At 37.5% G+C, this 12,171-nt stretch overlaps 1 protein-coding gene across 9 annotated transcripts in view; it reads left to right on the top strand.

Moving 5' to 3' along the window:
- The window catches only part of Phc3 (polyhomeotic homolog 3), a 79,967-nt gene that overhangs the window by 28,149 nt on the left and 39,647 nt on the right, over nucleotides 1-12,171 (top strand). For 7 of the 9 annotated variants that reach the window (XR_004772095.1, XM_027392050.2, XM_027392048.2 and 4 more), the window contains 3 exons: nucleotides 1,757-2,000; nucleotides 7,292-8,163; nucleotides 8,455-8,502. Coding sequence is in view for 8 of the 9 variants with exons in the window: in XM_027392050.2 (XP_027247851.1) it covers nucleotides 1,757-2,000; nucleotides 7,292-8,163; nucleotides 8,455-8,502 (1,164 nt within the window). In the remaining variant the exon portion in view is untranslated. The remainder of the gene's footprint in view (nucleotides 1-1,756; nucleotides 2,001-7,291; nucleotides 8,164-8,454; nucleotides 8,503-12,171) is intronic. The other 2 variants (XM_027392049.2, XM_027392047.2) reach the window with 1 other exon arrangement.

Here is a 12,171-nt window from a genome sequence, read left to right as displayed (position 1 = left end):
AAAGGACTCTTGGAAGCTCTTCTGAGAGAGGGAAGGGGTTATTGGACTTAGAATAATGGCTTGAGAAAGAATGATACTTAGACAAGTGGAGACAGAACAAAGGGCACCAAATGAAAGATGTACATGGTGTTATGGAACAGTGAGAGCAGTTTGGCAGGTATATGAGAATTGTAGACTGGAGAAGAGAAAGTGGGTTCAATGTGGGTTGGGTCTACACTGTGGGCTTTGAGTGGCAACCCAAGGAATACAGTAATTTTACTTTTTATATGAAACTTTAATACTAATGGTATTTAATATATTTTGACACAATAGGAAATATTCAAGGAAAATCAGAGAAGACGCCCATATGGTCTCCCTTAGAAGATTTTTTTCAAGGGATGCTTTAGTCAATTTCTGTTGCTAACAAATAACCTAGGAGAAACAATTTAAAAGGAGGGAAATTTATTTTGGCCTGTGGCTTTGGTTCATGTTGGGTGGGTCAGTGCTGTTGTTTTCCTGGGGCATAGAGGCGGATTGTCATGGCAGGGACTATGATAGATCTAACTTGCTTACTTCTTGGCAGACAGAGGAAGGGATCAGGGCCCCGAATCTGCTTCAAAGATATGCCCTTAGTGACCAACTTTCTCCAGCCACTCCCCTCTTCTACAGATCCACTGTCTCCTAGTAGTCTGTTCAGATTTTAAGTTCATTTGCTAATTAAACCATTGATGAACTCAGAGTCCTCATCTACTTCTGAGCACTGCTTGTGCTGGGACCAAGCCATATTCTTTTTGGGGGGTGAAATGGGGAGGTACTTCATTTCCACACATTAACAGTAGCTATAGAATTAATTGAAACTTGCCTGACACAACCATTTATTTACGTTCTGTTAACACTGTTTTGGCATTTGGACCGGGAATATAGCCTTGAGCATCAGCTAAGTTGTGTAGAGTCAGCACACTGAAACTGAAGAAGCTGGACCTCAGCAGCATGTCATTAGCTTTGTTAAGGTGGGGCCTCCTTTGACCCTCCCAGGACCATTGCTAGCACTAAATGTATTTGGTGCATGCTCCAGATAGGCAAGAAGCTACGCAGCTTTTGGTGGGGCATTTTCTGCTTTGCTCTTTGGAAAGGTAAAAGCTCAAGTGAGATGAAGTCAGATAATTCTGTCAGTTTACAGTGTTTAGAATGTCTCCAGTTTAGGCAAAGCACCACATAGACAGACCCATTCCAGAGCTAGGCATAATGTTTCAGCTCAAAAAAGCCAGTTTTCAAAGGCAGTGAGTGAGTGGTCAGTACACAATTTTAATTTAAGAAGCTTTCTGAAAATGCTTCTCATAAATATCACACTGGAGTAGATGACTAGATGATGAATCAATCGTCTTTAATAGTAATCCTCTAACGCATTTAGAGTTGGTCACTTTTAATGCAGTGTGTGGCAGAGCCATTTCCTCATATTTATAGTTCATTGCCGTCAACCCTCACCCCTTAGTATTCGTTTGGTTTTCATTTAATTCCTCATGTTCTTCCCATCCTTCCACTCTTCTTCACTCACAGCTGTCCCATACCCACCCTTTATGTCCTTTCCAACTTGCCACATAGTATTTAAGATGTGCTTATGTAGAGTGGCCTTTCCTTAAGGGTTAATCAGTTGTCTCAGGAGCATGGACCTCTTTGTGTAGGAGGCACAATATTAACTGCTGTCATTGTTGTAATGATTGTTGTATCAGCTAAAGCTATCTGTTTTCATCTTTACTTTTTGTTATGTGGTTCTTAGGTTCAGAATTTAACATTACGCAGCCAGAAGTTGGGTGTATTATCTAGCTCACAGAATGGCCCACCAAAAAGCACTGGTCAAACTCAGTCACTGACAATTTGCCATAATAAAACAACAGTGACCAGTTCTAAAATCAGCCAACGAGACCCTTCTCCAGAGAGCAAGAAGGGAGGAAGCCCAAGTTTGGAATCTCGAAGCACAGCAGTCACTCGGACATCAAGCATTCACCAGTTAATAGCACCAGGTGGGATAAATGTTCATAGAAAATAGTTGCCTTATTTGTTTTCTTAGCAGACAGCAAAACAAAGGGTATATGCTACTTGAATAAGAATGACAATTTTAAAACATTTTAAAATGAGAATTCTTGTCAGCTAAAGAAGACCTCACTAAGTAGCTTGAAAAAATTTCAGAAAATCTAGTAGTTGAAACAAATTATAGCAGCAAAATAGATGGCCTTTCTCTGTTGTTACTTGGCACTTAACATCTTTACGATGTGCTGGTCTCTTTATACTAATAAAATCTTTTAGCTTTTAAAAAACGATTGTGTAGTTTATATAGTATGCTTTAGTGGAACATATTTTTATGCTTTTAGTAAAAAAGTAAGTGCATTTTGTTTAAGTCATTAGTGCTAAGAATTTGTTACTTTTTCAAAAAGATTGGGCAAATAAGGAAATTATTTTCCTAACCCCACATCCACCACTACCAGTGTGGGCTTTCATCTAGGCAAAAGTTGTCAAGTTCTTTCTATTCGTATTAATCCATGAGGATCTCATTTCTTCAGGTAACCCTGCTTCATGGTTCCTAAACTGAAAATGTTGGTGCCTTCCGGAGTGAGCTTCCTGTCTCTTGTTCTATACTATTGAAATTTACTTTTCCCCCTAGACTGATTTCTGTGTCCATTTGGTACTCAGGATTGAATCTAGAACCTCACACACAGGCCACACAAGTGCTCTAACATGGTCACAGCCCTTTAACAACTTCTGTGTTAGAGTTGTCAATCTTATTTGCTTCACGAAACCTCAGAATCTTGGCATTGCCTGATTCCTCTAAGTTGAAATATCTCTTTCCTCAGAACTTCTATCACAGGTTCTATGCTTCCTGAACTCAAGCTTCTTTACTAGACAGCAAGCACCTTGCAGGTGCTCCTGTAGAGACCTCAGCATTTCTGCCTGTGATAGGCAGTTTTTCAGCATTCTACTTTATTATATCTTTTAATCTTTTTTCAGATTCACCTTTTCATCTTAACAGCACTAAATTGTGCCTTATGTTCATTTGGCTGTAATAGGTAGGCTGGTATATATTTGGACCAGTCTTCTAGTTTTCCACACTTAGACTTTGGAAATTATCAATCTTTTCCATTAACATTATTTAGTTACCATGGTGCTTAGGATTGTTATGAATGAATCTTAGAGAAGTGCTATAAACTTTGCTAATAACTCCTTTCATGCTATAGTTAGATTTTTTTTTATTATAGATATCTAAGTCCTAGTCTATATGTCCAGATAAGTGTGTTTTTGTACACAGCATTGACAGAGTATTCTCAGCCTCACAGTAGCATCTAGCCAGGGTTCTTAGAGTCAGTGTGGAACAGCAGTACCTACTATGCCTGAGTTGGCTGGTCAGGGCATAGTAGCTAGTGAGACCTGTCATCTTACCTTTTTTTTTTTTTAGCTAGAACTATGCCAACAGTCATTTGAAATAGAGGAAAAAAAACAGACCTAATAGTACTATAGTGGACATGGTTACTGTTTTCTTGCATGTAATTTCTCTCTCTCTCTCTCTCTCTCTCTCTCTCTCTCTCTCTCTCTCTCTCTCTCTTTGGGTTTTCAAGACAGGGTTTCCCTGTGTAGCTTTGGAGCCTGTCCTTAAACTAGCTCTTATAGACCAGGCTGGTCTTGAACTCACAGAGATCTGCCTGCCTCTGCCTCCCAAGTGCTGGGATTAAAGGCATGTGCCACAAATGCCCGACTTCTTGCATGCAATTTTAGGGTCTAAATATAACCTGATTTTCTTTACTATTTCTCCTTGAGGGTAAAAGCTTTCATTTGTTAACAATTATATTTATTTTTTTATATAAATATAAAAAAGACAGTAGCCTAGGCTGCCCTTGAACTCATGACAATTCTCCTGCCTCAGCTGCCTATCATGCATGACTGATAATTCTGTTTTTAATATATAAAGGTGAACGTTTACCTTTAACCACATTTCTAGAAATCATGGAATGTGTTTTTAAAGCAGTTTTTTAGAGGGCCTTTTCTTTTTTCCTTTTTTCTTCTCTAGAAATTAATTCAACATGTAATGAAAAAATCTTCTACTGATTTTTTTCTAGCTGTCACCAAGAAATGTCATACATACCTTGGAAGTCTCAGGTCAAAGTCTGGTGTTCCTAGTTTCTGATGAGGACTGTCTTTCTGCCTCATCATTTGCCACTTTCTCTGTGTTCTCAGATGGACTTATCCTGTGAGCCAGGAGAGCTCTCTAATAATTTCTTTAAGAACATGGTTTTGGGGAAGACTTAGTTTCGTGTGTTAGGGGTAGGGCAGGGGGCATGAGCATTTCACAGAGTCCATGTTGAGGTCAGAGGACAACTTGTAGGAGTTGGTTCTTTCCTTCTACCACGTGGGTTCCAGGAATCAAACTCAGGTCATCAGGCTTGTTGGCAAGTGCCTTTACCTGTTGAGCCATCTCACCAGCCCTGCTATCTCTTTTTATTCGTATACAAATCTCTGCCATTCCAGGGGCTCACTCCTAGAATCCCACATGACCTTAATTTCCTAGACTTTCCATCTCTACATATAGCCATTTTAGGGGTTATGGTTTCAACATGGTGAATTTTGGGAAAGGGGCACAAATAGTTTGTAAGAGAGCCTTGAACTCTCTTACTTAGTGCTGCTCTTTGGTAGGTGATTCCAGTTAATCTGTCATATATTGCATTAGTTTTGTACCATGTCTACTTCATGGGGTTGCAGTAATGATTGAATGAAATGATATACTATTGTAAATAATAAGAGAAATTATGCCAGTCATTGACCTTTTGATTATTAGTCCACTCTGACAGTAAAATAGTGTTCATTAAAGTCAAGGAATTTAACCAGTTGGACATAATTTTGTAGACATCTTCAGCTTTCCTTGCTCATAGTCCTCATCCTGCATTCTAGGACTTGTTATTACATTCTTTGACTTCTGATCTGAGAAAAATTTGATTTAGATGAAGAATAGATTGTTACTCTACTGAAACGTTAGATTATTTACCTATAAGAGCACAAAGTTATTCTAGTGGGTACATCACCTGTGTTAGGACATGTGGGGCTGGAAAGAAGTTAAGAGTGGTTATTCCTGCAAGGACTGGAGATCTGTTCCCAGGACTCTTGTTGGATGGTTCACAACCACCTGTAACTCTCAGCTCAAGGGACTCTTCAGGTTTCAGAGACTCACACTCATGCATACACCACATAGACACATAATTAAAAGTAAAAAGTATTTGAAAAAGATGATAAAATTAAATTATAACATTCTTTTTTAAAATGGAGACTAAAAGTTCTGTTTCCTTATCTGAAAGAATAACAGCCACTTACTCCACAGCTGTTATCCAAGTGCTAATCAGAGAACTGAAAGCACTTTATAGGACCACAGGATTTATTTATATAATATAGCTATCTGCACATTTGTAGATTTATTCACTGTTCTCTTCTGAACACTGTCTTAAGTTGAATTACTAGCTCATGTGAAAAGTTATTTTTGCATTAAGTTTTAGACCTCATTTTTCTTCAGTGCTGTGTTTGAGCTCATGCTCATGCTTGTGTTCTGACCACAGCCCTTCATCTAAAAGTAATTAGTAGATATCTAGTGAAATTTCTAAATACTCTTTTGAGATACTAATTAGATTTTTTTTTTTTTTTTTTTTGGCAGTGTTTCTCTGTGTAGCTCCAGATATTCTAGAACTCATTCTGTAGACCAGGCTGGTCTTGAACTCAAGAGATCTGCCTGCCTCTGTCTCCTGAGTTCTGGCATTAAAGGTGTGCAACACCTCCTGGCAGATGTAATTTCTTTAAAGGATCTCTATAATTTTTAAACATCATTTTTTATGTATGATTTTTGCCTGCACATATACGTACATCACATGTGTGCCAGGTGCCTGGGGAAGCCAGAAGAAGGTATTGGATCCCCTGTGACTGGAGTTACAGATAGATATGAGGTGCCATGTGGGCGCTGAGAACAAAATTCAGGTCCTGGAAGGACAACCAGTGCTCTTAACTGCTGGAAGGTCTTTTCATCTTAAATTTTGACCCCTAAAATTTAAATTATAATCAAATGCAAAAATATTTAAGAAAAAAGTTATTAGAAGTTTGTATAAGGCTGTTGCCATAACTGGTTGAATACAAAAAGATGTAAAGTGCTATGTAATTTTTATATTTACATTGCAAGATAAATTCTGTCTTTAGATATGATTTAGATATGTACTTGGTGTGTGTGTGTGTGTGTGTGTGTGTGTGTGTGTGTGTGTGTGTGTGTGTACATTGAGACAGGGTCTCCCTTATAGTCCTGGCTGGCCTGGAACTTGCTATGATTGCAAGCTTGCCTCTAACACAGAGATCCACTGTGCCTTTGCCTTCCAAGTGTTAGGATTAAAGATGTGCCTACCATAACATCTTAGATGTGTGTAAGTTCTGTGTGGCATTAAGCAGTTGTTTCAGTTTACCTTCCAGTGGCCTCATTTCTCAGTTCTAGGTAGGGGAGATTTCATCAGCTTCTCCTCCTGTAAAGAGGCATCATGGTGGGAGCTATTCATAACTTAGGGTGATCCTTGGCTGAATTCATCCCAGTTGTGAGTACCTGTGGAGGCGATCTGATAGATACTACTACTTACAACTCACTCTGGGTTTCCATTGAGTGGAAAGGGTTAAACACCATCTCTTGTTTAGGTATCATGATCTTATTCATTCTCTGAAAGAAAACAACTGCTCACTTTGATTTGGAATGGCCCTGCTACAAGATTCAGCCATGTATTTTGCTTAATTGAAGTTTTATGTGGAACAATTTCATTTTGATCAAATAATAAAGACTTCATCCAAGCTGAAACATTCACTTAGGAAGTTTTTTAGCCAATTGATTTTGCTATTAGTTTGCGACATGTTTTGTCATTGATAGGTCTTGATCTTGAAGTTACCCCTGTGTACTGTATTGTTGAGTACTGATATTTCACCTTCAGAGAAGAGATAGACTCAAGTGTATTGACCTAAGAACTAAGCTAATGAAGCTGCTCTATGTGACCTGGAAGAGTAGAATGTGTGAAGCTGTACTTATGTGATTAAATTGTTTTCGTTCAGTGTTTCATAGCATAGCTTATTTTATCCAGTGTTTTTAACCTTGCAAGGAAAATATGTTGTCATAGAATGTTAAATACTCATACTTAAAAGACTTGTAATAGACTGCTAGTGACTATGACTCTCTAATGTGAAAACTCTCCTCCTTTAGAGTTATGTATAACTATTTCATTTTGAAATCAGTACTAATTGTCATTTTTTTCTCTCACAGCTTCATATTCTCCAATTCAACCTCATTCTCTAATCAAACATCAACAGATTCCTCTTCATTCACCACCTCCTAAGGTTTCCCATCATCAGCTGATTTTACAACAGCAACAACAGCAAATTCAGCCAATCACCCTTCAGAATCCAACTCAAGATCTGTCCCCATCCCAGCACTGTATTCCACTCCCAAACCATGGCCTTTCTCCGGCTCCTAGTAATGCCCAATCACAGCATTGCTCACCAATTCAGAGCCATCCCCCTCCTTTAACTGTGTCTCCCAACCAGGCACAGTCAGCACAGCAATCTGTAGTGGTGTCTCCTCCTCCACCTCATTCCCCAAGTCAGTCTCCTACTATAATTATCCATCCACAAGCACTTATCCAGCCACACCCTCTTGTGTCTTCAGCTCTTCAAACAGGGCCAAATTTGCAGCAGGCTACTGCTGATCAGGTACAACCCACAGCACAGCTGAATCTTCCATCCCATCTTCCACTTCCAGCATCCCCTGTTGTACACATTGGCCCAGTCCAACAGTCTGCCTTGGTGTCCCCTGCTCAGCAGATTGTGTCTCCAACATCACACCAGCAATATTCAACCCTGCAGTCATCTCCACTTCCAATTGCAACCCCTCCACAGATGTCGACATCTCCTCCAGCTCAGATCCCACCACTGCCCTTGCAGTCTATGCAGTCTTTACAAGTGCAGCCTGAAATTCTATCCCAGGGCCAGGTTTTGGTGCAGAATGCGTTGGTGTCAGAAGAAGAGCTCCCTGCTGCAGAAGCTCTGGTCCAGTTGCCATTTCAGACTCTTCCTCCTCCACAGACTGTTGCGGTAAATCTCCAAGTACAACCAGCAGCACCCGTTGATCCACCAGTGGTAAGCCCTTGGCAGCTCTTTGACTTTCTTGCTGAACTGAACGTAAAGCTGGTTCTCCCACACTGTGCTGTTCTGTGAAGTCTAAATGCCTATGATTTTTTTAAGCTTGCATTTTTCCTGTGTCAGTATTCCGACAATGTATTGTATGGGCAAAGGAAAAAAAAATGTCATTTGTTGTAGTATGGTTGCATGCTTTAAATTTGTGATGGTTATTAAAGTCCCTCGTTAATTTTATTACTATTTAAACAAATCCATCTGCTATCTTTACAGAGTTGATTTTTTTTCCCCAAGGGAATGCATTTGAACCAGTGTCATCTGCACAAAGTTTTTTCTCTTAAGGTGATTATCCTTCATAGATCCCTTCTGTATGTTCTTAAGCGCATGGTTTATCTAGCTAACCTTTTAGTTGTATGCATTTGGAAGTCTTGGGCCTTGAGCAGCTTTTCTTTGAAGGAATGGGTGTGATTGTATGATGTAACTTTTTTTTGATGAAATTATGTTTTGTAATTAAAATTGTAAAAACATTCTAGGGTAGAATTCAACTTGATAAAAAACTGACTTTTTATAGTTTCTATCTACTAAGAGAAAATATATACTTAAGTCATTTCTCAGTTAAAAGACTCAAAACTGTGAGTCTCTGGCTTTGACACTGAGAGTAACAGAAATGAAGTAAGAATTTTGAATAATTGGGATTTCAATGGAATGTATCAGAATGAGCCTCTAGAAAAGGTCACATGAAGCGTAAAAAGGAAAATTATCTTGAAAATATTTTTCTTTTTCAAAATTTTCTCTGAAGTAGTTACTGAAATTTATAAAATGGTTTATGCAAAAATTGAAATAAGGTTTTTACAAGTTTACCAGATTCAGTTTCTTACTGAGGAAAAGAATTTTTCTAAAAGGAAGTTTTGTATCAAACATTGAAAATCACTGAAAGTCAGACCAGTTCTTGGGAAGCTGGGGCAGGAGAATCAAGAGTTTGGCCATCCTGGACAGTCCAGTGAGTTCAAGAGCAGCCTTGGCTATAGGAGTCCCCACAGAATATTTCTAAATTGAAATATTTAGATATCAATTAACATTGATCTTAGAAGGAAAGGAGTTTTGCTGTCTTCATTAGTAGAAACATTTGACTCTTACAACTCCATTTTGTAGTTTGTTGTTCTGTCCTTTTAAGTGATCTTAATAGGCACAGAGCTGCTCAGTTTTACCTGTTATTGCCCCAGAAGCCAGAACCTAGGAGAAACCAGTGCTAGATAAGCTTGTCCTCTAATTATGCCTCTGTGTTTTAGAGCACTTACAACAGGGTTTGCACTGAGGATGTAGTTTAGTGGTAGAGCACCTGTTTAGCATATGCCAGGCCCTGGTGCAGTCCCTAGTTACTGTCAAAACAAAAACATGAAAAACAAAGGTTTAGGAAAAATACAGAACCTCCAAAGAAATCAAATTCAACTTAATTTCATTTTCTTAACATTTAATTCAGTGACTGGTTTTCAATGAATAAACAATAAAATATCATATACCTTTTAAATGTATTTTTTAGTAGGAGGACTTTTGGTCAACATAATTAGGGTAGAAATGCCAAAAATAAAACACTTTAAATACTGTGTCAAAATATTATTGGATTTGTTTTGCTGATTTTGCCCTCTGTTTTTAAACACAAGGCGATGGCCATTTCTGGAAGGTCCCTCTGTTACTGTGTGACAACAGGACCTGCTGTCTGGATGCCAGTGTTCTTTGGATTCTTTTCACAGCAACTATTTACTAAGTTTCTGGTTTGTTGTTCTTGTGGCCAGAATTTTTTTCCATAAAAACACCGTTTCCACCCTTGATTATTTCTTTCTAATAAAATGTAAAAACTTCAAAGAAAAAGGTGAATTATCAAACTAAATCAGTATGTTTTCAAAAAAGATATTTCTATAAAAGAAATAGTTTTTTTTTAAATTGAGATTGGGTGTAAATAAGATATGTTGAGGATAGATGATTTAGAACTAATAAACAAATGTTCCTCAGTTTATTTAGGAAAGGGAGACAGATGGGAATATGGACTTTACTGAGGTAAGTTTGGTGGTCTTCATTATTTTTAGAATAGTTATAGTTATGAGCTAAATAGAACTTGTGCAGTTTTGTAATGATCTTGTGAGCAAAATCTCCAATTACTGCCTTTCTCAGTATTTTAGTTGTTGCATTTAGATGTTTTTTGTGCTGATTGTGCCAGATATGTGTGAGAAATTTCTTATGCCTACTTTATTTCCCTGTTAACTTGTTTTCTTTTATGTGGGAGATTATGAAGAGCTCCCTGTATTTAACCTCATCATAAGAAAGAAAAGTATTTTATAGTGTTCTTTGATGGGTAATTTGAAAAAAATTCTGTTTGTATTATAGCCTTTTCCTTTTTAAAAAAATAGTTTTCAAAAATCAGAATTAAGTACATGGTGATTGCTTAAAAGATGCTGTAAGCAAATGTTGCAGCAGCAGGTGGCAGCAGTGAGGAGGAAGAGGTTAGAGTTTAGCAGATGGCCTTTGGAGGGAAAGAACTGTCTGTGAGGGAAGGAGCACCATGGATGAAACTTAACTGTCAAGAAGCCACTCTTGCATGACTGCCTTCAGCCAGCTCTCCAGCACCCCCCATCCCCTGAACTAACACTGCACCTTCTAGTTTTTAGGTACCAGACAGGTTTATTTTATTTTATTTTTGGTTGTTTTTGTTAACTCATAGACATTTTGGGCAGTGATGTAGTCTATGGTGAGTATTATCCTTATGTTAAACATTGCTGTTACCACGAATAGACTAGTGCCGTAAGCTGTGTAGTATACAGTAACAATGACTTGCTTCCACTTGTGACATGAGGGGCTCTTGGTGAAACAGGTTTCTAGTTCATGGATGTAAAAAAATATATTTAAAAAATGTTACCTACTTAGTACCTGATTTGGATCATAATTCAAGATATCAAGTTAAATATAAAATGACTCTAGTGGGATTTTAGATTTTTTGTTTGTTTTTTTGAGACAGGGTTTCTTTGTGTAGTCCTGGCTGTCCTGAACTCATTCTGTAGACCAGACTGGACTTGAACTCAGAGATTTGCCTGCCTCTGCCTCCTGAGTGCTGGAACTAAGGCATGCCACCCTCAGAAATTTTATTTTTAAAGCAAAAACCATGTTCAATCTTTTTTTGCTGGTGTTTAGATGGGCTTTTGTTAAGCATCCAGGCTAGCCTTGAACTCAGTATTTTGTCTTAGAGTTTTTTTTTTCTGTTTTTTTTTAACCAGTATTACTTGTTATGCATATCTTCATAAATGAAACTTTATAGTACTTTACATGTTTTGTGCCAGATTAAAAAAATCTTGATTATTTTCATATTAAATTCTCAACACCTCAGATTATCAAAATTTTCCAACAATTTAACTAAAAATGTAATAATGAATATCACTTAAAGTTAACTTTGTGAATGTTCAGGATTTTTTTAACTGTTAAGATTTATTTCAATGTTAATTAGTTTAAGAAATCTTAAAAAACCTCAATCTTTGTAAATGTAAGTGAAAACTTTGCTACATGAAAGAAACTGAGCTGTCTTACAGCTTTGTGTTAGTAGAGGGCCATCTTTCAGAAATAGCAACCAATCAAAGCACATCTTAATTTCTAGAAACACTTTGAAAGTTAATCCTAAAGTTTCATAAAATGTTAGTTGAGTAATATAGCTCTAGTTACATGATTTCTCCTCTGTGATTTTGATGTCACAATCTTTCAGTAAAACCACTACAGTTAGATAAAAGGGACTAACAGATAGAGCCATGTTGTGTGTGTTCAGTTTTAAAGAAAAATGTTTTCTGTATATTTTGTACTAGCTTATAAGAAATTACTTGATTCTTGATAGAACAGAAAGGGAATGAAAATGATTGCTTATTTTTCTGCAGTTTCATATACATTACTTTTCCTAATTTAGCCTTTAATAACGATGAGTAATCTTGCATATAATTTTTTGGCATTATGTTGGCCTGGCATATATTATTTTGG

The sequence above is a fragment of the Cricetulus griseus genome, assembly GCF_003668045.3.
Source record: "Cricetulus griseus strain 17A/GY chromosome 1 unlocalized genomic scaffold, alternate assembly CriGri-PICRH-1.0 chr1_0, whole genome shotgun sequence".
Lineage (NCBI taxonomy): Eukaryota > Metazoa > Chordata > Mammalia > Rodentia > Cricetidae > Cricetulus > Cricetulus griseus.
The sequence above is the reverse complement of the archived record's forward strand: the minus strand, read 5'-3'. Positions and strand labels throughout refer to the sequence as shown.